Genomic DNA, 25,526 nt, shown 5'->3' with positions numbered 1-25,526 from the left:
GTTAGTCAGGTATATGCGGCTACTGAGGGCATAGAGGGCAAAGCTGCATTTACAATTTTAAATGTCAATCCCAATGTTTTCTACCCGGAACCACGCTAGACTATCAAAATGGTTTGCTAAAGGATGGGGTGATGGCCCCAGGCCGAGATGTAGTCGAATGAGTTTGTTTTGGGAGGTTTGGAGTCTTTAGTGAAATTGTCATTGAAATGTTTGAGAACCAAGAGGTACAAGCATATAAGGAGGGCTGAATTAGGTCTCCACGCCTCCAGCTAGAGTCTTGAGACTACGTTTGTTGACAAGAGGAAATTCTGCCCAGAAATATTGTTCTTTGGTTTATTTTTTATTTTTTTTATTACCCTTGTTGCCATGTTTTCACCTCAGTACGTTGTCTAGAATACAGCCCAGATATGTAATCTCTTCTTTGCTGGAGATTACTATGTAGTCAACTCTGACCTTGAAATCATAATTTACATTTACTTTACTGAGAGCAGTAGACCAAAAAGAATGGATTCTGTTTTTGGGATGTAGTGAGAGTTTGTTATCGGTAAGCCAAGTTCGGATTTTGGTTCAGAACTGATAATGGGTGGTAATGTATGTTTTGTAATAACAGTAGGAGTATAGAGTATAAAAAAGGAAACATTGAAAGCAAATTAAATTTGTACTCAAGTAACAGTACTTGAGTACATGTACTTTTTACGTTACACCACTGCCACGTCTGTGCGCATGGAATAATTGTGTTGCAATCTAATAGCACAGGCAATGCTAAATGCATATTAAACAATGCAATTGTGAGAGTCAGTAACAACAAGACAAGACTTCACTATACTGTTTACCGGAGGCGATTCAGGCAAAGCAGGATGTGGCCAGAGAAAAGGAAATGTTTGAATGCAACTTGTGTCCTCGGCAACTTTGTGTCCTGTGTTTCGGCCATGTCGGGTGGAAACCCTGTACGTCCAATACGGATACTTTTCAGGAAATGTTCCAATGGATCCTATGTAGTTATTAGTTTAGCCACAAGCTCTTGTTTATAATAATTATGCATTGTTTCTAAAAAAAAATCTATACTATTTATAAAATATGAATTTGTTATTCTGTGATAGTGAATATGGGACGAGTTGAAATAATAATAATTATTATGAAAAAATAGGAGGAAATTAAGAAATAGAAAAAAAGAAAAAGAAAAGGGTAGTCCACAAACCTAGACAGGGCATTAATATGTTTTGTCTGGTGATAAAGGAAATAACAAAGTAAATGTTTTTAATTGGTTGAGTATATTCGTAATTTTTATGAACGCCTAGTCCCATTTAGGTCACTTAGGGGTGTTGTGTCACACCGGCAGTGATTGTGGGGGTGGCACAAAGTGGGTGTCCGACAATCGGGGTACATCCTTATAAGGCATATCAAAATCATCTGAGAATAAATTCCTTACCAATACATTTCTTCACCAATGTTTTATTTGCAAAGGTGTCTATAGTAAGTAGTATACACATAAATCACAAAGAATTAAATTCAGTTTCCCTGGGGAAATCTGTTACAGCTGCTTAAAGTTGGGGTACCATTATTAACCTATATATTAACAAAATGCCAATTCAGCTTTAAGTAACATGTGAGGGGTCAAACTAGGGGTTTTTCATGTTTCTGAATCCATTGCAACCATTCGTTTTGCACAAGAAACACTCCTTGGGCTAAAAACGGCCATAGACACTTTTCCAGCTATGGCTGTTTTAGCCCAATGATTCTTTTCTGCCTCACATGATACTTGTCTGCATAATGCATTATGGCAAGTTTACACGTGTGACTTTGTGAGATGTGTTAGTAGACAGTAGTAGACACCTTTACAAAACACATTGGTGAATACATTTTGGTAAGGAATTCATTCACAGATTGGACATTTTTCTGATAATATTCCCTGAAGAAAATATCGGTGTGCATCATCACATGACCTGATGAAGATCCACAACAGGATTGAAATGCTGTCAGCTGAATAAAGATGGGGTTTTTTTGTACCCATTATGGTGTGCACTGTGTAGGCCTACTGCTATCCTGTGAACAGAATATGTATACAAAACCCACACAGTGAGACGCTCTTTTCTTTTACGACAAACTGAGGACAATCATTTGCAGAACAAAATATATGGAGATACAAGGTTTCTGCCCGCAGCTGTATTGTGTACAGACTTTACAGCAGCATGAATGAATGAATGGATGAACGAATGTCTTTATTGAAGACTCATGGTCCATAGAAAGATTCCTAACCTGAATAAGATGTTTCAAGGGCCTTGCAAACGGGAAGTGATAAAACGCGCCTATAGTTCATTTTCAATGAGACCTGCGTTTTTGCTTGCGACAAAGCAAGCGTATTATTTACTATTCACATGACGCTCGTACGTCACGGTCATGTTTCAGGGCTAGGTTTGGGATAGTGTTAGTAATCGGTTGGACTAACGGACGGAGGTCTTAACAGTGACATGTTAACCCTCATAGGAGGGCTGTGGACAGTTCAGAAACTTGCCTATACCAGTGACATTCAGAATGATAAGGCAGGTTTTTTATTACATTTTCTTTTTGTATTTCACTAGTACAGACCACGCATTCAATCGAACATCGTTTAACATGGTTTAGCATTTATTTAGAAGAGGAGTGGAACATGAGAAGGAATGATAGAAATGAGATGCATATGAATGGCATTAGACGTGCATGTATGATATGAGGGGGAAGGGGACATGAGGATGAAGGCGCGGAGGGGGGTGGGGGGGGAGGATGAGTGGGAGGATCCGAGGGGCCTGGATGAATGAGTGAGGAGTTACATGGTGGAGTTAACTGTAGCTGTGGAGAAGTTGATTGAGCTCGATACCTGAGGCAGGCCTGGGAAAGGAATTAGCATGGAATAGGTGGCAGAGGTAACCAACGATCTTATCTTGAAAGCGTGGTCTTCCTCCTGAAAAAATGTTGCACCAACTCCATTTAAATGTGTATGAACACAAGAACAATGGCTTACATCATAGCATGCTAACTTTCCAGGAATAGAAAGCCTGCAGTTTCTATTAGCTTGGACGATTGGATTCCCCATTGTCACTGGTGGGAGAGTTTCTGAACTGTCCATATCCGACCTCTCAGTGACAAAATCAGACAAAAATGGTACCGTTATTATAATGAGCATTATTGAGGAACAATTAAATTAATATATGATGGTGAAGGTGTCCTTTAAGTAAAAGTGTGGTTAATGTTTTTTTTGTACAGATAGGACTGGACTGAGTGAATAACTGTAACAGTGAATAATTACAAAATAATGTTGCCACCAAAAGTGCTATGTGAGTAAACATTGAAACTGAAATTCTGTACCTGTGAACAGAGCCGACCGACAACGCCAGTGTGAATTTTGTGAAGTACAGGGGAGACTATTACGTCAGCACAGAGACCAACTTCATGAGACGAGTCGACCCAGAAAGCCTGGAGACCAAGGAGAAGGTAGGCCTGCGTCAAAACACTGTCCCCCACAGACTGAACACTATACCACCTGGACTTTTTAACCACTTAGGGTTAGGCCCTATGGCCTATGCTTTGTCAATAGCAAAGAAATATAGCCAATCTACAAGCTCAAAATTGCATTGAGACATTCATGAATTCATGAATCCATCCATCCATCCATCCATCCATTTATTTATGAATGAAAGGGGCACTGTGAAGATCCAACAAGGTACTTTGTTGCCTGAGGGCACACAATGGAAAACCTGAATGATTTGCGGGTTATATGCAATCCAACTAAACTAAACTATGTTTTCAAAAAATCAACAAGAGAAACAAACAAAATTGATGCAAAATCCAATGCACAAAATAGATACAAAAATTCAACAGGACTGGAGGGTGAATGCTTTTCTGAACAAATATGTTTTAAGATGACATGTATGAACAAGCCCTGGGGGGTGGCGTTCAGGTGGCACATGTGGCGTTGGAACCCGTGCCACCTGAGGGAAGGATATAGCCTCATTTATGTGGTATGAACGTATACCTGGTGAGCCACTAGGGGTGCCCACGCCCCCGACTTGTTGTCTTTTAAAAAACTAAATTCTACATGAAATCCAGCATTGAAGGCATTTTCCTGAGTGGAAATTGGCCATTCGAGGCACTATGTCCCGGGAATAGACGGTTATCTGTTGTCACCTGCACAGCAATCAAACTAAATGTATGCATATGATCTGGCCGTGTGGGAGCGCATGTACTGTGAAATGACAAAACAAAAAACAAAACAGGATGGTGCCTGAAACGGAGCCTTGAGCAGTGTTCCTATTGTGACGGAGAATGATTCTCTATACCTGCGTAGAGTGTGCGACAAGCCAATTAAATGCTGTGTCCTTGATGCCAGCGCCAGAATGTTGACGCAGTCTTTTTTTTTTCTTCTGAGGCAGCCTTTAGGTGTCAAGGGTTGCAACGGTACAGCTCTACAGGGCTGTATTGGAACATAGCGCTCTACCTTTTCAATAACTGTATTGCTACGGCAACTAAACTGCCCACGAGAAAACACTCTGGACACAGTTGTAACTGTAAGCACGAATAATTGGCCGCAGGGTTCGATTAAAAAAAGAGAGAGAGAGAGAGAGAGAGAGAGAGAGAGAGAGAGAGAGAGAGAGAGAGAGAGAGAGAAGAGAGAGAAGAGATAAAAGAGAGAGAAAAGACAAAGCGGCAGAGGGGGAATCTTCGTAGCCTCAAGCCTCTGTACACTTTACAGGGCCGGCCCTCCCATCAGGCAGAACAGGCAGTTGTCTAGGGCATCATGAGGGGAGGGGGGGGGGCATCCACCAAGCAAAAAAAAAACCCACAGTGCTTTAGAACACAAGGGGGCCATGGTCAGCCTATACATTTAAATTACATTTAAAACTTTACAAATATTGTGCCGAAATGGGCTTGTCACAGATAATGTGCAAAGCTTTTTGATTAAAATGCTTAAATAGTGAGATTACCAAACATAAATACCAAATTTCCCAAAAGGAAATGCATACATGTATTTAAATTCAGTCTGACCCGAAGCAGAGATGAAACTAGAGAAATTAGCTCCTTGGATTTAAGATGTTCGCCAGGCCAGGTTGCCCGACCCACGACTGTGTCACACATTGGCCATGAAAAAACTAATGACCAGAGAGGATAGGATATCAATAGCATGTGAAAAACATTTTCAAGATATAGTGGAAATAGCTACAAGCTCACTACGCGGACGCGCCGCAAGCTCTTGGATCGGCTATTTCCACTATTTTATGACTATTAATGTATTAAATATGTCAGTCTTTTCTTAGTATATTTCGGTTATTTGTTATATTTTCCCTGTGCAACTTCAAAGCATAAAAGGTCAAAGAGACATTTGTATTCATAATGCTCGAGTGTGAAACATTAAACATACTTTAATTTGTGTCATGTAAAATGTCATAATTGTCCCAGCCCTACCCTGTAATTGGAATCCTACTTGGCTGTGTATTCCCAACCATTTCTGACTTAAACCACATTGTCATCCAGCGGGAATGATTGAACATCTTGCCAACCCTCGATTCAGTTGTATCCTTTTTTGGTAAAAGACTCCAACATCTTCCTTCCACAATATCTCTTTAGGGGGTTTATACAGTCAGTGAAGAACTAAGCCCTTACGGATAATTGTAACAGTATGTTTTTGTGGACACTTCTTGTATATATTGTAGTGGTTGTATGTTTACATCTGCGAGCACACTGGAACGTATATAGTCCAAATCAACGGTAAAGTTGTTTGGCAATGCAATGTTTGGAATCTTGGATCTTAAGCCTTGTTTAGTTGACTATACAGTGTCATAAAGAGAAAGAACTTCATTTCGCCAAGGCAAGACTAGACTTGCAGTGGCCAGACAATATTGCCCTCTGCGGATTATTAGTATAGGACAGGGGTATTCAACTATAGGTTAGGTCGGGGGCCACAACTGTAGAATGATTGTGTGTGCAGCGAAGCACAGAATTTGTTGGATTCTTTTATGCATTTTGTGTTCAAACACAAAGATTTATGTAGGTTAATACAGTAAATACACTAGAATATAGGAGAAGCCAGGCTAAGTCAAGACAATACAACTTGTTCTTGTCAAAGACACCCAGATGAATATCTATTCATGGGTTCAGAATCTCAGTCGCCACAACTTTTGTCCAGTATGTCTTTGGAATGTCTATGGAAGCATGTTGCGCAGCGAAAATATTCAATCTACAAGATTGGCTATTTTTGGTTATCATTTTAAGATTAGATCATTTGAAGTAGGCCTAATCAAACTAGCAATTATGTTCAGAAGCATCTTCCATAAAAATCTTTATTTGGATATTTTATTTTTAAAAAAGCAAAGGTTAAAGCTTCTTTAAATAATCTTATTTCTGCACTTGGTTGGCAGTATGTAGTACAGTAGTACAGCAGGAACAATATTAACTAAAACATCATTTTTTACATAGTATTCTGTCCTGAAAAAGTGCTAGAGGGGGCGCCTCCTTTTACACTAGTGTTTCACAATAAATCGCACATTAGGACTTTGCCATATACAACAAAATACATTTTATTTTTGTTTTTATCAATGTGTATTTGGCCGCAGACCCCCATCCGAAAAGATTTTGTGCCAGGGACCCCCATATAAGATCTGTGTCACTAAAATGTTTCAAAAACAAATCTAAATCTCTAAAATAAGTCAGTGTACAGTATGAGCTTATTTGACACCATTATCAAATTAAACACCCCACTAAGGACCCCGGGACCCCACTTTGATAACCACTGCAATATAAAACAATATGAACATTCAATTCATATTGTTCAAAAGAGTAATGGCTCCCCTAGAATGAAAAAAAAAACAGCCCCTGTCAAATAAATTACAGTAGCCTATACAGATAGTTGCTCATCGTTTGTGCGTCAGCAGATACATTCTATTTTTATGTTTTGACTCATGCGTCATGCCTGGTCTAACTACCGGAAGCTTGTCATCTTGAAAATAAATAAAACAATCCGATTTTGCACTGATCAGAGTGTGCAGAGCCTATTTTTTTCATACATCATTGTGAGTCCAGCACCTCCCCTAAGTGTACAGGCAGGTCACTTATGTTTTGACTCATAAAAGCTAATATAGTTCAAATTAAGCATATTTAGTCAGACACAGCCGTTGATAAAAGGCTGGACACTTACAGACGACATTGATGTCAAGGCTGTCATTACTGCCAAAAGATAAAAGAATGTGGCCCAACCACGAGAAGTATTGATTATTGGCTTGAACCTTGTCCTTCACTCCTTAACCATCCATTTAGATTTGTTTAGTTTAGTTGGATTGCATGTAACCAATCATACCGACATGTATAGGTTACCGATATTATGTATATTGTGCCCTTATAGTGCCCCTAAAAATTGAAAAGATGAATACGAGTGTCAAGTCAAACCCCAATTCCACTCCAAATGACAGGTAAGGAATCAACTCCAATGTCCAACTCAAAGTCAACTTTTATTTTCAACTTTTTTGCACAGTTGCAGTTGCACAGTTGCTTTTGTTGACTTGCTTGGTTCTTCAATTAGGTTGAAAACCTTCGAAAACAAAGAAACAGGTTTTAACAACAATGACAAACAATAAACATCTTTTCAAAACAATAAGTTATTTTTAAACATGCAATATATATTTTAAATAATCAAACGTCTTTTAAACAAAGTGTTTTAACGATAGTGTTTTTACACAATGAATGCCAAAATGTAATGTCTTAAATTAACTTATAAAGTCGACATTTTAACCAAATTATTAAAGTCATTTTTAATTAAACATTTCAGAACTGTAACCTTTAAGCTAGAATAATTTAGCAAACAAATGTATTAAAGTAAATAAGTAAATACATGTATAAGAATTTAAAGGGACAAACTGAACTTTGAGCTTGTAGAGCTTATCAGCTCCAAGTAACCTAGACATTTGACATGCCTTTAAACATGGTAAATCCTATAGATTCACATTTTTGTAGTCTCTTAAATTAGTAAATATAAATGTAAATGCAAACTCAAACTAATTGAGGCTATACTGAAAGTTCCAAACTGAAACTTAAACTACACACATCAGCCCATTAAGGCCAGATTTTTAACCACGTTAAGTAGTAAGCATAAAGTACAAGTAGAATAAACAGTAGTATAAACATAACAGACCATTGGCGTCTTTGGGGGTAGAGCTCTTAATTGGGTAGACCTCCAGCTTGATTGTTTGTTAGTTGTGTGAGTGTCATCACCACCAGCCTTTAACAGGTGTTCAATCAGCCAAATGAGCACCAGCAGCCATGCATCTTGCAGCTGATGCACTCTGGGAGATGTAGTTGTCTGAGGTCTGAGGTGTCTTGTTGAAGATCCATTTATGAGTTTTAACTCAACAACGAGTAAACATCCCTTTTTGTTTTCTATAAATAATTTAAAATTACTATTTCTGCAGAAAAAATAATAATGAATAAAACATTGTTCAAAGCCATTTCAGATTTTTTTCCCCCCCAAAATACTGGTAAGTGGTAATAAGAATAATATCCATGCGTATACAGTATGTCTGCTATTTTCCACTATTAAATTAAATAGGGCTTAAAGCTGGGGTTATTTCATAACTAGGATAACAGCATCTGTAGAGTGGTTGAGTCTTGCTTCGTTCAGCTGAGAATAATTTTCAAAACAAACTGGTTTCATCATTTAATGAACAGTCTGAAGATGAGATGCTTTTATCTGCTCATGGTTAAATTACCTCTCTCTTTGTAAATATACTCTTTCTAGTCTTCGGTACAAAATGCAATAGCTAATTACTGCGATGTGCAGTACCAAACAACAGTCCAAATAAAATAAATAAAATAATATAAAAACATGGCTTGATCTAAATTGGTACCGCCATCTCTTGCATGTTGACCTTTTTACAAGAGATTGTTCATTGCAAAAAGTTAGACTTGTATGAAGTGTGAAATGCAAATTAACTGAACAGAGGTGGATAGCAGAGCAGGTGATGAACATACTGCACTGTAGGCTACATATAACATGCAGATAAGTCATGCGTTTTGAGGTCAGTGCACTTCCTCAGGCAGCACAGACCAAAAATATCTTATTGCCTGCAGTGCATTATCCCTTAATTTGTACTGTTCTGCGTGTAGCCATCTATATGTTCATGGCGTGCTCTACATGCATTTCTGGTAGCACTAATAAGCAGTGGTGGAAAAAAATACTCAACTTTTTTTTACTTAAGTAAAAGTATTAAAGTAGCCTACAAGTCCTGGTATTCAAAATGTACTTGAGTAAAAGTACAAAAGTACCAAAGTCCTGACGTCGCTCCTGCTACCCCTGGAGTTTGTATTGGAATTCCCATCGTAGGCAAATCTTAGATCATGTCATATAAGTAGCCTACAGTACTGTGTTCCAGAATTAAACAAACCACACGGGCGTTTTTGTCAAGTATGTGACTCTGTGTCATGATATCGAGTTTTGTTTTGATTACGTCTGTGTTTGTGTTTGGAGGAAACACATTTGAATGAATTAGTACTTTTTCTAAATCGCCACGGTATTTGGAACACAGTACTTATGTAGCGATCTAAGATTCCCCTTAAAGGGACACTTCACCCTTTTTGCAAAAATGTAAATGACGTTTAGAAGATTTAGAACACTTTCCTGGTGTCTTCATGTATAATGTCAATGAGAAATAGGCCGAGGCTACACTAGCACTAATGGTGATACGCATGTGGATTTTCAGGTGGACTGGACCAAGTACATTGCTGTGAACTCTGCCACGGCTCATCCTCACTATGACCGTGAAGGAGCCACATACAACATGGGCAACTCCTATGGAAAAAATGGTATACACTAATGCCTGCCTGCCTGCTTAAAACTCATGAACACGTGATCGTCATTTTAGTACCCTAAACAAACATTAAAGTCCATAGACTTGGCTGGCAAACAATTCACGTCATAAGTGCTCTATACAAACATTAAAAATCCCATAAACTTGGCTGCTACCTATATGACGTAATCTTCAAAAGTGCATTGGAGCCACTAGTGCCCCCCAAAAGAGCGTACCCAGCGCAGTCGGTCGGTTTGACTACTTAAATATAGAGGGCTATAGGGACATGTAGATTTGTACAAGGCTGATTTTGTAGTTAGTTTTGCAGGGATTACATTAGATAATTGACACTGGGTGAAAAAATGCGTCGCAAAATCATGGGATAAAGATTTAAGGAAAAAAAAGGGCCAATTAATGTAAAATCTAACTCAACTAGTATTAATATGATTTTCTGCAAGTTCCAAGGTTGCTCTTTATTGTTTATCTTGTGTACAGGCACATATAGTAAGACTTATTCTTGTCTGGCTTCCGGCAGACGGAAATTGCTGCAGCTGTGTTGAATTGCAACCTGCCATGTGTTTACCCTTTGTCCAACATGTGTATGTGTGTGTGTGTGTGTGTGTGTGTGTGTGTGTGTGTGTGTGTGACTGTGTGTGTGTGTGTGTGTGTGTGTGCATGTTTGCGTCAGGCTTCTTCTACAACATCATCCGCGTGCCTGCACCCGACGAGACAGACGAGCTCCGGGACGCAGCGGACCTGGCGGGGGCAGAGGTCATCTGTACCATCCCTTCTACTGACCCCCGGAAACCCTCCTACTACCACAGCTTTGGTACACTCTGTCTGTCTGTCTGTCTGTCTGTCCGTCCGTCCGTCCGTCCGTCTGTCCGACCTTTGCCTATACAAGCTCACAACAAGATCGTACCTCAGTTGTATAAAGTTACATTGTATTATTGTAACATACCTATTCTACCTGAATTTGATGCATTTCATGCATTAATGCATGCATACGTTGCTTATTGCGTGAGTTGTGCTGGATAAAGAGCATCTGCTATTTCCTAAATACTTGTAAATTGTCTTCTTATTGGGAGAGAGGGCAACTGAAGATTTGCCCTCAAGTAAATGTACTTAGTTACTCCCCCTTCCCTCCCCTATGCAGTGCTGTGCTGTCCAGACCATGGTCTACAGTACACCGTCAGACTGTCTGGCACCAAACTAATCTCCCATGGTGCAACTGTTTGTTGCTGAACAACCAGTTAGACCAATAGAATACAACTGTAATTAGTTTAGCTGTCCAATCACAAGTCTAAACATAGACACAGTAGTGCAGTAGAGCTGCCTTGTCAGCTCACAACGTGCTGACAACGTGATGCAGCGTGGTGCGTTGTGAGCTGGTGGATCGGCTATTTTCACTACCTTTTATTTTCAACAAAACATTTAAAAGTTGAAATATGGAGATACAAAGGTTTCTGCCAGACAGCAACGATATTGTATGTTATTGTCACTGGAGACCTTAAATTGTTGTCCACAATTGTTACTTTTCAGGTTCAATATTTATAAAACCCACAGACACATGCACTTAAACCACTTACCACATAATTTCATTTTCAAAACGTATTATTTTCAGGAATTTGGTACTCACTATAATGGCAAAAAGTAAGGCATTTGCAAGTAGGGGGTGGGCATAAAAAAGGTTGAAAAACAAGGTTCACAGCAAGACTGGGTGAGGGGAAGGGGGTACTGAAGCCTATAGATAATATTAATAACATTTCTTTTTGGAACACTCATCAACAAAAGTAAACACAGTAAAATAAAGCAAAATCAGCAACAGAATAAAATCACCATGTATAGAATATAATATGTAGATGTGAGTCTACAGTTAACGCTTCGTGCATGCGTGCGTGCGTGCCTGTTTGTGTGTGTGTGTGTGTGTGTGTGTGTGTGTGGGGGGGGGTTATACTGTACAATAATTAAATACTTGAATAAAATGTATTTATGAAGCACTTATCAAAACAGAAGTAAATCGGCTCGAACACAATCAGTAACGGAATGAAAAGACCATGTATAAAATATAATATATATGCAAATGTCAGTGCATCCCTGTGTGTTTGTGTGTGTGTGTGTGTGTGTGTGTGTGTGTGTGTGTGTGTGTGTGTGTGTGTGTGTGTGTGCGTGCGTGCGTGCGTGCGTGCGTGCCTGTCTTCCTGCCCAGAGGCTATACCCTATACACAGTATACAGTATGTGCCTACACGTGCACAACCTACAGTATATTATGTTCACTCCTGTGTGTGTGTGTGTGTGTGTGTGTGTGTGTGTGTGTGTGTGTCTCCCTATCCCCCCGCCCCCCCCCCCTCTCTCTCTCTCTCTCTCTCTCTCTCCCTCTCTCTGCCTTGCAGTCATGTCTGAGAACTACGTGGTGTTTGTCGAGCAGGCCATCAAGATGGACATGCTGAAGGCGTTGCTGTTACGAGTGCAGAACAAGGGCTGGAACAAGATGATGGTGTGGGAGCCCCACACAGACACCATCTTCCACCTGGTCAACAGACACACCGGTCAGGTACACCCACACCGACACCATCTTCCACCTGGTCAACAGACACACCGGTCAGGTACACCCACACCGACACCATCTTCCACCTGGTCAACAGACACACCGGTCAGGTACACCCACACCGACACCATCTTCCACCTGGTCAACAGACACACACCGCTCAGGTACACCCACACCGACACCATCTTCCACCTGGTCAACAGACACACACCGCTCAGGTACACCCACACCGACACCATCTTCCACCTGGTCAACAGACACACCGCTCAGGTACACCCACACCGACACCATCTTCCACCTGGTCAACAGACACACCGGTCAGGTACACCCACACCGACACCATCTTCCACCTGGTCAACAGACACACCGCTCAGGTACACCCACACCGACACCATCTTCCACCTGGTCAACAGACACACCGGTCAGGTACACCCACACCGGCACCATCTTCCACCTGGTCAACAGACACACACCGCTCAGGTACACCCACACCGACACCATCTTCCACCTGGTCAACAGACACACCGCTCAGGTACACCCACACCGACACCATCTTCCACCTGGTCAACAGACACACCGCTCAGGTACACCCACACAGACACCATCTTCCACCTGGTCAACAGACACACACCGCTCAGGTACACCCACACCGACACCATCTTCCACCTGGTCAACAGACACACCGCTCAGGTACACCCACACCGACACCATCTTCCACCTGGTCAACAGACACACCGCTCAGGTACACCCACACTGACACCATCTTCCACCTGGTCAACAGACACACACCGGTCAGGTACACCCACACCGACACCATCTTCCACCTGGTCAACAGACACACACCGCTCAGGTACACCCACACCGACACCATCTTCCACCTGGTCAACAGACACACCGCTCAGGTACACCCACACCGACACCATCTTCCACCTGGTCAACAGACACACCGCTCAGGTACACCCACACCGACACCATCTTCCACCTGGTCAACAGACACACCGGTCAGGTACACCCACACCGACACCATCTTCCACCTGGTCAACAGACACACCGCTCAGGTACACCCACACCGACACCATCTTCCACCTGGTCAACAGACACACCGGTCAGGTACACCCACACCGACACCATCTTCCACCTGGTCAACAGACACACACCGCTCAGGTACACCCACACCGACACCATCTTCCACCTGGTCAACAGACACACCGCTCAGGTACACCCACACCGACACCATCTTCCACCTGGTCAACAGACACACCGCTCAGGTACACCCACACAGACACCATCTTCCACCTGGTCAACAGACACACACCGCTCAGGTACACCCACACCGACACCATCTTCCACCTGGTCAACAGACACACCGCTCAGGTACACCCACACCGACACCATCTTCCACCTGGTCAACAGACACACCGCTCAGGTACACCCACATATAAATAGATGCAACACTCCCCCCACTCCCCGTTATACTTTGCATACTGTGTAGGTGACGCAGGTATTTTAACTCCTTCGCTTCGCCACCTCTACTCCTTTCCTTGCATGCGGAGTTTGCAGGGTTTCCGCCTGACAGCAACGCAACGCACGCACGCACGCACGCACGCACGCACGCACGCACGCAAAATTGGAAAGGTTGAAAATGTGTTGGAGCAGTTCGGTGTGCATGCATGTGATTTTCCTCCAAAGTGAAGTCAAAGAGAAATGCAACATTAAACCGGACAACAATGTAATTCAAATGCACACATAAAGACGCACATGATCACACTCAGTCATTTCACCTTGCCAATATCAAAAGCTAAAAGGAATTTCTTCTTGGCCAACAAACAGGGCACAACAGACTCCATGTGACATTTCAAAAAAACAGGTGTACTTCCTTTTCTTTGTGTGTTGGTGCCCGTTGTCTTTCAAAACGCTCAGGATAACCTTTATCGTTTTGTCCTGACATTTACTGACAAGTGTGATGATATCCTCCTGACTCAGTTTACCCCCATTGCGTGCGGAAAACAGGCGAGGTATTTGATGTGGTCCTGGTGAAACCACAGTAGGCCTATATGCGACACTCCCAAAATAAAGGGGCGATAGAGGCGATATAGGCTTTAGGTGCAAGGCCAAAACAATTCAACCAAAGGAGATTCTTGCCAGCTGTCAAATATGTCCTAAAAAAAAGCTTTGTTTCTTTTTTTTTGCGCACCAGGACCAACAGACAGCTCCATCAGCCTATAGTGTTAGTGTGTAGAGATGTGACGTTCGTGAACGAATCGGATCATTTGAACAGCTCTTTGAAAGGAACGATGGGATCCGGTTCACGGCAGGGAGCCGTTCCTTTTTAGAGGAGGAGGGGGGCAGGGGGGTTTCAACCAGGGCCGGTCCTGAGCAATCTGGCGCCCTAAGCAGGATACACTGGGGAGGCACTGGAGGGGAACACTGGGGGGACACTGGGGAGGCACTGGGGGGACACTGGGGAGGCACTGGGGGGGGGACACTGGGGAGGCACTGGGGGGACACTGGGCACTGGGGAGGCACTGGGGAGTCACTAGGGAGGCCTTGGGCAGACATTGGGGAGGTACTGGGGAGGCACTGGGGGGACACTGGGCAGACATTGGGGAGGTACTGGGGAGGCACTGGGGGGACACTGGGCAGACAGAGTTTTTATTTTATCTTTATCGGTGAGCCCTGTGAGCCAGTCTTTTGAGCCAGTTCTTTTGAACGACTGTGTTTAAATGTTTATTAGTAGTATTTGAGAAATAGCCATTGTGAGGACAATTTTCCTGGTACTCACCATAGAAATGGGTGTTTTATTTTAAAAATGATAATACTAATAAACAAATATTAAGGAAAAGGTTGGGGGTTAGGGTTGTAGGACTAAACATTATAAGGTTCATATGGCTTGGAGTTTTGCCTGATTTATGGATATAGTTGTGCAACAGCTTGTCGCACACTTCTAAATGAAAAAAACAAAAAAAACAAACAATGAACATCCTCTTCATTGCAACCCTGATCTGGGTTTTTCAACAGTTTATAACGTTATTTTAGAAATGGAGGACTGTTAATAAGTTTAGTATTGTTATTTATGTATTGGATTGTTTTTCACAATGCATGTCCATTCTTGTGCGTGCGTGCGTGGCCTATAACAGATCAGTAAGGTGAAATACAGCGGGGTGCCGATGTTCGCGCTGCACCAGATCAACGCCTTCGAGGACAACGGCGTGCTGGTCATGGACATGTGCTGCGGTGACGACGGCGCGGTCATCGCAGACTTCACCTTGGAGAACCTGCGCAGACCCGGAGGGGAGGAGATGGACAAGGTGGAATCACTATTAGCCCATTAAGACCATTAAGACCCCATGCAGGGCCCATTCTGCAATCAGTATATAGTTCTCAAACTTTTGGGGGGGGGGTCAGAATAATTTAAGCAAACTTCTGCGGGGGTCCCTGGCTGGAACAGCATATTCGCAGCCAAATTCATATAATCATGCATACGTTTGAGCGCCACTGATATAGCTATACATACAGTATATGTTTTTTTTCTTCTTTTTTTTTCAGAAGACCACGCCATCACACTCATGTCACCGTGACTCGGCCATAACCATATAGGAGTTGCCGATGCAGCTATACGCCCACATATGGAGTGTGTTGTCTAACCCAGGGGTTCTCAACCCATGAGGTTATAGAATCCAACCTCAATGTGTCGTCTTGGCATCGAGGCACAAGAAATCACTCAGCCCCATACATGACCACAAAAGGGGAAATGTCCATATATGGCCATCTCGATTTATGCCCATGAAAGCGACAACGACTGACAGATATACAGAGAGCTATAGCTCCATATAGGCCAATATGGCCATGTCAGTTGGACCGGCGCAACGGTGCAGTGTGGATGTGAGGGTTCGCGTTCGCTAACATAATTGTGGGGGTCCTTGAGCACCACTGATATACTGTATAGCAACCCTCAGGGTCTTAATGGGTTAACTTAATATGCATGCGTTGTCGTTTCCTTTTCAGTGGTACAACTCCATGTGCAGGAACCTCCCGCGGAGATATGCCCTGCCACTCAACGTGGACGAGGACACGGCCCTGGGCCAGAACCTCATCACTCTGCCCTACCTCAAGGCCACCGCTGTGAAGACCGCACCCGGAGAGGTATATGGGATGGCGCTGCTGCCGCAAACTTACTGAGTATAGCAGAAACGTCTGTGATCTCTAACCTTCTGTGTCGCCCTACTTTTTTTTCTCTATAATTCTGATCCCACGATTGTCCATTGACCCATTGTGATCCTGCGGGCTCTATATGCGCACCCTCCGCAAACCATGGGGAGATCCACGGACTTGAACTCATGCTTCCTTCACGCATGAGTGTCCAGGTCCACTCCTTTACACCTGCGTCGCCCTACTTGATCATACTGCAGTGTTACACGAAAGCATCAAAAGTATATAGCAGATCTGCAAGCTCGTTTTAAAGGGATATTCCACTCGTTGCTGTCGGGAGGTAACCATCTAACTCCATGTTTTAGTTTTCTTTCTAACCATAACGCAGCAACGCTGGTATCTTTTCTTTTTCCTTTTAAAAAAAAATCCTGAACAGTAACAGTTTTGTACATATGAAGTACTCGAGTACAATTTGGTACTTTTACTTTACTTGAGTATCTCTGTTTTTCGATACTTTGAACTTCTACTCCACTGCATCTCGGAGGCAAACATTGTTACTCATATTTTTGAAAGCTTTTTTTAGTGACAATGCAGATTTGAGATAATTTATACAAGAAAGAATAAACCCACACACTCATCTGCTCCACAATGTAATTTAATGACAAGGCTCTTCATCGGGTCAAAGGTCATTATTTTGACCCGATGAAGAGCCTTCAAAACAAAACGTCATTAAATGACATACAGTAGTAACAGATGAGTGAAGATTTATTCTTTCTTTATGATGTTTTCCGACACACACACACACACAGACAGACAGACAGACAGACAGACAGACAGACAGACAGACAGACAGACAGACAGACAGACAGACAGACAGACAGACAGACAGACAGACGTACACAGCTCCACGATTATTTCTTCTGGCACAGATTGACGCACGTGTTGATGAAAGGGAAAGTGATGATTGGGTTGTCATGGCTACCATGGGTGACTGAACGGCTGCCTTCATTCCAGAGTGAAAAGCGTGTGTGTGTGTGTGTGTGTGTGTGTGTGTGTGTGTGTGTGTGTGTGTGTGTGTGCGTGTGTGTGTGGCTGTGTGTGTGTGTGTGTGTGTGTGTGTGTGTGTGTGTGTGGCTGTGTGTGTGTGTGTGTGTGTGTGTGTGTGTGTGTGTGTGTGTGTGTGTGTGTGCGCGCGTGCACAACTACTGAGGTGCGTCAACTACTGAGGACTCCACCGGTTAATAAATTATTGGCTTAGGAATGCCACAAAAATATCCATGAATTCAGGCCTTCATGGGGTGTGTATTGATCAAATACTAGTCTATTCCTTTAAACCCCTTATGGTTCCTTTTCATGACAAGGACCCCAACTTGTATTATGTGTATAGCTGACCAAAACTTGCACCAAACTTTGATTCTATGCGCAGATTCTGCCAATGCTTTTCAATGGGAGTGGAGCGGTTTGTTGCCATCTGTGGATCTACCGCTGCCGAATTCATATATATATTTTTGACAGAAACAGACTATATTGAATATATGAGTGACTGACTATTGTAAACGATACAGAGCCACCTTCCTGACCATAGCGCCAGGACAGTTTGTTCTAAGATGTTATTTCCCATAGAGAAATGACTAACGTGACCAAGGGGATGAGCGAGAAACATCAGGACTTCTGTATCCATTAGGCCAGTATGGTCACAGACCCCAATAGTTTATTTATTCTTTGTTCTTTGTCGGGGACCCACATCTATCTAACAAATGTGTACACTGCGGAACCCATTGAGAACCTAAAGAATGAAATACTATTCCGTGGATATTTTTTAATGTTTTCAGGCAAAGCTTCTATAAATCTTTTCATGTCAAGCAGCTCATATAGAGTCTTAAATACCTGCAGATCCCATTTTGATTGCGTCACCGTCTAATCTGTGTTATTATTTCATATCATTTGATACAGCAGATCAGTGTGACTTTCTATTACTGTGTACAGTATATATGACAGTGGTTCTCAAAGTGTGGCCCGGCGACCAACCAGTTTAACCGCTTTACTGTATTTCATATATATGAAAATAAAAATAATAACACAAAGCTTCTCTTATCAGGGTCCCTAGCTGGCACAAAATATTTTCAGATGGTGGACCATGACCAAATTAACATTATCTATTCTTCTATCCTACACGTCCCCCCGTCCCCATCCCCATTTAAGACGGACGGACGGACGGGGGGCTAAATGGGTTAAACCAGTATCACACGACACATTCTGAAGTGTAATACACACATAGAGAAACGTACAGTATTGGACAGTGGGACACATGACGCGACAAGGATGAGAACAGAATGGACAGGAAGTAACGGAACATGCATCTCGTATCATTGTGCACAGTCTCTGATTAAGTGTTGGTGGCCATCGTATCATGCGGCTATCAAATTTGCTTAAAGATGGAGTGCCACTGTTTTTGTATTTTTCCAGTTTTTCATGTGTCTATGGTGTAAAAACTTTGTATTTAGGGTTTCTTCCTGGAGGCTGAACCCTTGACAGTAAAACGGGCCAATGGCTTGGGTGTGCAGAGATGCGGAGACAGGACGGGTCCCTATAGAACAAAACTCAATACCAGGAATAGCACTATCTACCCTTCCATTTCTCAGCCAAGAGTCTCGGAAAAAAATAAAAATAAATAATATATGGGTTAAACATACATTAAAAATATGGGTCTTAGTACAAACACAGCTAAAGATAGCCACGGCACTATCAAGAGCCATGACTATAGTAGGCAACATAGAGTTTATTCCTTCAATATGGGACGGAGCATACAAAAGATGGGCAGAAAGAGGTTTAATTACAATTAACCGTTTGATGGGAGTATATTTAAATCTTTCTCACAACTCCAAGAGAGGTATTGTATGCTCTGCCACCAACAGATTTATATAGATATTTACAAATTAGAAACTATGTTATAAGAAATAAAGACTGGGACGCCATTAAAAGATTACCGAACAATATGGAGCAACATTTCATTGACATCTCTGAACACCCAACACCAACAAAAAAAAAAGGTTAGATATGGCTGATAATACTCTTCATATTAAGGGACAATGGGAAATGGAGCAGAACACTATAATAGAAGATGATAAATGGGAAGATATATGTTCTGGCTGTCATGGAGGACTACAGAGCCAAATATGGAGAGAATTCGACTGGAAAACAAAAATTAGGTTCTTTAGGACTCCTTTGACAGCCAGTGCATAATATAAACCCAACTCAACGGATAAATGTTGGAGAAACTGCGACATGACTGGTGACCATACTCATATATTTTGGGACTGCCAAAAAATTCAGACGTGAAACAGAATTAGATCAAATCTTTTAAAAAGATATTTCACTGAACTCAAGGTCATCATTATTAGATATAATATGAACACGTATTCACGAAGGACCAGTGCTATATATTACATATTCTGTTAATAGTGGCAAGGAAGATGGTGACACTTAATTGGATGAAACCCAACCCCCCTACTATGGATCAGTGGCGACAAAAAATTAAACAAATGTACAAGATGGAATACATGACAGCCCAGCTTCAAATGAAGCTTCCTTACTTCAAAAGGAGATGGGAGTTAGTGGCAGAATATCTGGAAGCAGAATCTACAAATGACGCTGCCCAGATACACTACATTAAAAACTAAAAATATAGATACTCTAAATTAAAAACCTCCCATATCACAGTGAAAAGTAAAGTAATTATGTAGTTATCCCCAAGGCACTCTCAAGGCAAACAATACTATACAATTATATTACTATGTATTTTTGTATTTTTGTTTTCTTTCTTTTATTGTAATGTCATTTATTTTCTTGTAGGCCTACAAAATACTGTACACTTTTTGGAAAAAGTTCTTCCTCCTTATATTATAATAATACCTGATGATCATGTTTTATGGTGGAAAAAAATCATGGCACTCCATCTTTAAGTAGCTGAGTATACGTACAAGCAAGCAAGCAAGCAAGCACATAAAGGTCATAAATCATGACAGTTCTATAGACTTTTGAATGAAATTCCATTCTGTTTTTGTCATTTTTGTCATTTGAGTCTATTAGTTGACTATAGCATACGATTTTAGTCAACTTAATCTATAGTTGATTTAGTCGACTAATTTGTATTTTAGCAGGTTGTGATGGCGGCATAATGCCTGATTTATTGAGCTTGTAGATCTGCTATTTCTGCACGACTCTCGTACACAACCAAGCATAACATGCCTTGTCTCAGTTCTACTGGATCTCTGTTGTTCTCCACTAGTCCCTCCCTAACATGTTTGCCTAGTTTTTATTCGTTGACAGAATTGTCATTGTAAGTATATAGTCATAGTCATCATCGCTTATATATATCGTATTTAGGAGCTCAATGGAAATAAGTCTCATGTGTAATCCTCGAAATTCTGTACCAATGTGGTTCCAATGCTTCTCAATTAAAATCCGCTGCGCTTTAATTGCGTCCTGCCAGGTGTCCTTGACTCACGAGGAGCTGTATGACGAGGAGCTGTGTAAGCTGGGCGGCTGTGAGTTCCCTCAGATCAACTACGAGAAGCACAACGGCAGGCCCTACCGCTACTTCTACGCCTGCGGCTTCGGACACGTCTTCAGCGACTCCCTGCTCAAGATGGACACCCACACCAAAGAGCTTAAGGTCCGTATAACACGCCAAGGAGCTTAACCCATTCTGACCTGGGAACGATTCTGCAAATGTCTTCTACATCCTGACTGTTTTCCTGGAAAAGCAGTTGTTCTATGTCAGTCGTTCTCAAACACTTTCATGTCACTTTTCACGATTCTTCAAAAATAGCAGACCTACTTTTCAATAGCTAAAGCATGACATGATGACCAAAAGGGGTTCCCGCCCAAAATGGGTTAAAGGACAACTCCAGACTAAATAACATAGGCTCATTTTCCTATTTATATTGATCCCAAATAGCATGTGCGTGCACGCCATCTTTATTGGCACTATGGCTCAAAACGAAATGAAATGGGCATGATCTGTGCGTAATAAATCCTTAATCCAGCCTCCCGCTAATGAAAACAGTAATCGAAGCACTGATAGGCCTCGTTGGGGCCTACACTCATGTTACACAAGATTCCAGAACTAACCAAAACTAATTAAAGCGAAATACCCCCACATGTGAGAACTTGTTTTGTGACCCCTATAATGTCTCTTGTCCAGACGTGGCGCTACCCGGGACTGTACCCGTCCGAGCCGGTGTTTGTGGCGGCGCCCAACGCCACCGAGGAGGATGACGGAGTGGTCATGTCTGTCATCATCACACCCAGACATGTCAGTACAACAATCGCAATCCAAAACCTTGAGCGGGACAATGTGATGACCCAATGAAATTGTTCCATGAGTGTAGGGTATTCTTCTGTGCGTCTGCGCCACCTAGTGGCTGGTACCCCCATGTGACTCTCTCCAGAGAGGAACTTAAGCTAAGCGGCGTTATATGTAACTTTTGTTGTCATGAATAAAATTTAATTTTGACAGTGATTTGATAGATTTTGAAAGAAAGTAGAGTTTTGATTTGGCAGACTAATGAAAGCCCAGCATTGAAACATGCATAGTGGACTGATATTATTAGTCAGTATATGTATGTGAGTGCATACATTATTATTGTACTGTATGCCACACTGTAACCATAGCAACGTACTGTACAGTATGGCATGTTAACATGTGCTATTGTGGCATGAAACCTTTTGGGAAAAAAAAATACAAAGAAATCCGGCCACCTCGGAAAAGTCACCACCATACCCTAACCCTCAGTAAACTAAATAACCTTAGCTTGTTCCTAAACGTAACCTGAGTAAAACCTATGCCTAAACCTAACCTTATTCCTAACCGTAACCTCAGTAAAAAGCGTTTTGGGGCCAGCCTTCTGGTTACCATATAAATAACCTTAAATGTGTATGTTTTTGTTTCGGTCTGTAGCACAAGAGTTCCTTCCTGCTGGTCCTGGATGCAAAGACCTTCACAGAGCTGGGCAGAGCCGAGGTGCCCGTTGACATTCCCTACGGAACACACGGCGTGTTCAACGACTCGGCCTAGAGAGTACACACTAGTGTTGACTCGGCCTAGAGAGTACACACTAGTGTTGACTCGGCCCAGAGAGTACACACTAGTGTTGACTCGGCCTAGAGAGTACACACCAGTGTTGACTCGGCCTAGAGAGTACACACCAGTGTTGACTCGGCCTAGAGAGTACACACTAGTGTTGACTCGGCCTAGAGAGTACACACTAGTGTTGACTCGGCCTAGAGAGTACACACCAGTGTTGACTCGGCCTAGAGAGTGCACACCAGTGTTGACTCGGCCTAGAGAGTACACACCAGTGTTGACTCGGCCCAGAGAGTACACACTAGTGTTGACTCGGCCTAGAGAGTACACACCAGTGTTGACTCGGCCTAGAGAGTACACACCAGTGTTGACTCGGCCTAGAGAGTACACACTAGTGTTGACTCGGCCTAGAGAGTACACACTAGTGTTGACTCGGCCTAGAGAGTACACACCAGTGTTGACTCGGCCTAGAGAGTACACACTAGTGTTGACTCGGCCTAGAGAGTACACACCAGTGTTGACTCGGCCTAGAGAGTACACACTAGTGTTGACTCGGCCTAGAGAGTACACACTAGTGTTGACTCTGCCTAGAGAGTACACACTAGTGTTGACTCGGCCTAGAGAGTACACACCAGTGTTGACTCGGCCTAGAGAGTACACACCAGTGTTGACTCGGCCTAGAGAGTACACACCAGTGTTGACTCGGCCTAGAGAGTACACACCAGTGTTGACTCTGCCTAGAGAGTACACACCAATATAATACAATATGGCAAATGTTTTATGTGTTAATACAAGCAAATATACTTACAATAAATGCACCAACTCTCTGTACATGCGTATGTGTGTATACTGTATATGTATTTTATTACACGGCTTGGTTGAATGCATGCTTGATTCTGATTGGTCAATCGCCAAATTCAGCTGTGTGTTATTTCTTGATAATGACCGCTCCACTCTATAACAGACCGCTGGATAATCAAACGCACCTGGCTGCAGCCGCTGCGCTGCTTGGATTTTATGCTGTACCCAACATGACAGCCATGTAAACTAACACACAATGTCATTGAACTAAACAACATGCTTTCAAGATTGTTTTTGTAAACGAGCGAGAAATAGACGACGCAGTAGCCGCACTCACTTCCAATTGTTTCCAAGGTGACTCGTTGCGCTCTGCGCGCCAACATTACCGTAAGCAAGTCAATATTTGTTTTGTTGTCACTTATGGGTTAATTTATTAATTTGTGTATTAAGTAGCCATGTAATAAGCGGGATAATTTTAGATAAATCACCTTCAGTTAGTGATTTATCTATCAACAATGACAGCCCTACATTATCCCTTAACCTGTCCAATTGATTGGCATGGCCACCCCAGCCTACACCTGCCGAACTCCCCACACCTGCCATTTGATTTCATAGTCCACTTTTCGCAGTCAGACATTCTCCACAGACGTTTACCACTGCACATGGACTTTCCACAACGCCCCCCCCCCCCACACACACACACACACACACACAAACACACACCATATGCCCTGGCCAGGCCCATTATGCCCATAGCCTATTGCTAACATCAGGGATCTCCATATGTGGACATAAAAGGGACAAGAACAGACAGATATGAAGAGCTCAATTACATAGTGCAGGTTTAACACTGAGTCTGTCCTCTGCATGTTTTCACTGAAGTGTGGAAGGATTTAGAATCCATCCCTTGGACGGAGTCCAAAATCCCCCCACATAATGCCTGCTTTATACTCATGAGCAGTGTAAATATTGGTTTAAATAATACTTTAGGTGGGGAGGATAATCATTGTGTGGAAAAAAAGGGGGAGGGGGGGGAATAAAAGCCATCGAAGCGATTACAGTGGAATCGCTTTCACATGCTGCTTCTTTCACTATTATGATTCAAACTGCTAAAGTGTTTTTGCAAAAACATCAAGCCCGAATGAAACGCTACACCCCCGACGAGATCGGAGCAGCACTTAGGATACGCGAAAATGCATCAGAGGAAATTCAATTTTCTGTCAACGTTAATGTGATAGAAAATGGACATTGTGTCTGAAATGGCTGGAAAAACAAATTGATGCGAGCGGGTCGATGGCCTCTGGAGAGTCTGCGAGAGGTCACATCAGAATCCACAGCAAACGCCCATACTATGGCGGCATCAACGCTGCCCATGTAGACCCAAGGTGACATCACAAACATAATAAACAGGTTTTGCCGAAGTAAAAGTATCACTACCGCAATGTAGAAATAATACTCATCATATGCTATACGTTACAAGTAGCATATACATCTTAGCAACGTTGGACAGCTCAACACAACCCGAGTTGCCGCAAACATTAAACACGAAGTGCCGTGGGCGGTTGTAATTTGCGGGGAAAGGATCAGCCTATTGTCTGACCGTCCATCATACTGTATACTGTATATGTATATCATATTGTTGGTCTATATTCCACATATACTGACCACAGATGAAGATCCCGTGATATCGACAGATGCCTTTAATAAAGTAATTCCTTTGGCTAAAGAATGGTGTGCGGGCCTTCCATGGTTGCCTTATTGGCCCTGCACCCATGGCACTGCCGAGGTGCGTGCAAATAGGTATGCTCTGGTCTATATTCCACCACATATATCTACAGCAGGGGTGCCCAGACTTTTTTGACTTGAGAGCTACTTTCAAAATGACCAGCGCGCAACAAGATCTACCCACCAAAAAATATGATCTCATTGCTGAAAATGTTTTTTAAAGGACACACGTGGAATGGAAAATATAGGGGGGGGTGAAATGGATTTTTGTTTTGTTTTTGTATGTAACTTTCTGATGCTACTGACCTTTGTGCTCAACACCCTTGAAACAAAGTGTTCTGTCGTGGGTTAACAGGCCATTTTTTTACGTCAATCAATCAAGTCACCTTTCAATTCAAGTGTCAGATG

General features: G+C 42.3%; 1 protein-coding gene across 1 annotated transcript in view; it reads left to right on the top strand.

Moving 5' to 3' along the window:
• bco2l (beta-carotene 15, 15-dioxygenase 2, like) overlaps positions 1-22,583 on the top strand; it is a gene marked incomplete at both ends in the record, with an annotated part of 30,757 nt that extends 8,174 nt beyond the window's left edge. Inside the window, 9 exons of the mRNA XM_080765675.1 lie at positions 3,353-3,468; positions 9,720-9,822; positions 10,495-10,635; positions 12,201-12,361; positions 15,493-15,663; positions 16,361-16,498; positions 20,997-21,179; positions 21,711-21,821; positions 22,467-22,583. Coding sequence (XP_080621801.1) covers positions 3,353-3,468; positions 9,720-9,822; positions 10,495-10,635; positions 12,201-12,361; positions 15,493-15,663; positions 16,361-16,498; positions 20,997-21,179; positions 21,711-21,821; positions 22,467-22,583 — 1,241 coding nt within the window. The remainder of the gene's footprint in view (positions 1-3,352; positions 3,469-9,719; positions 9,823-10,494; positions 10,636-12,200; positions 12,362-15,492; positions 15,664-16,360; positions 16,499-20,996; positions 21,180-21,710; positions 21,822-22,466) is intronic.
• Positions 22,584-25,526: the final 2,943 nt, after the last annotated feature.

The sequence above is a fragment of the Protomyctophum bolini genome (assembly GCF_963924005.1).
Source record: "Protomyctophum bolini genome assembly, chromosome: 6".
NCBI lineage: Eukaryota > Metazoa > Chordata > Actinopteri > Myctophiformes > Myctophidae > Protomyctophum > Protomyctophum bolini.
Note: the sequence above shows the minus strand (reverse complement) of the source record. Positions and strands in the feature narration are given on the sequence as shown.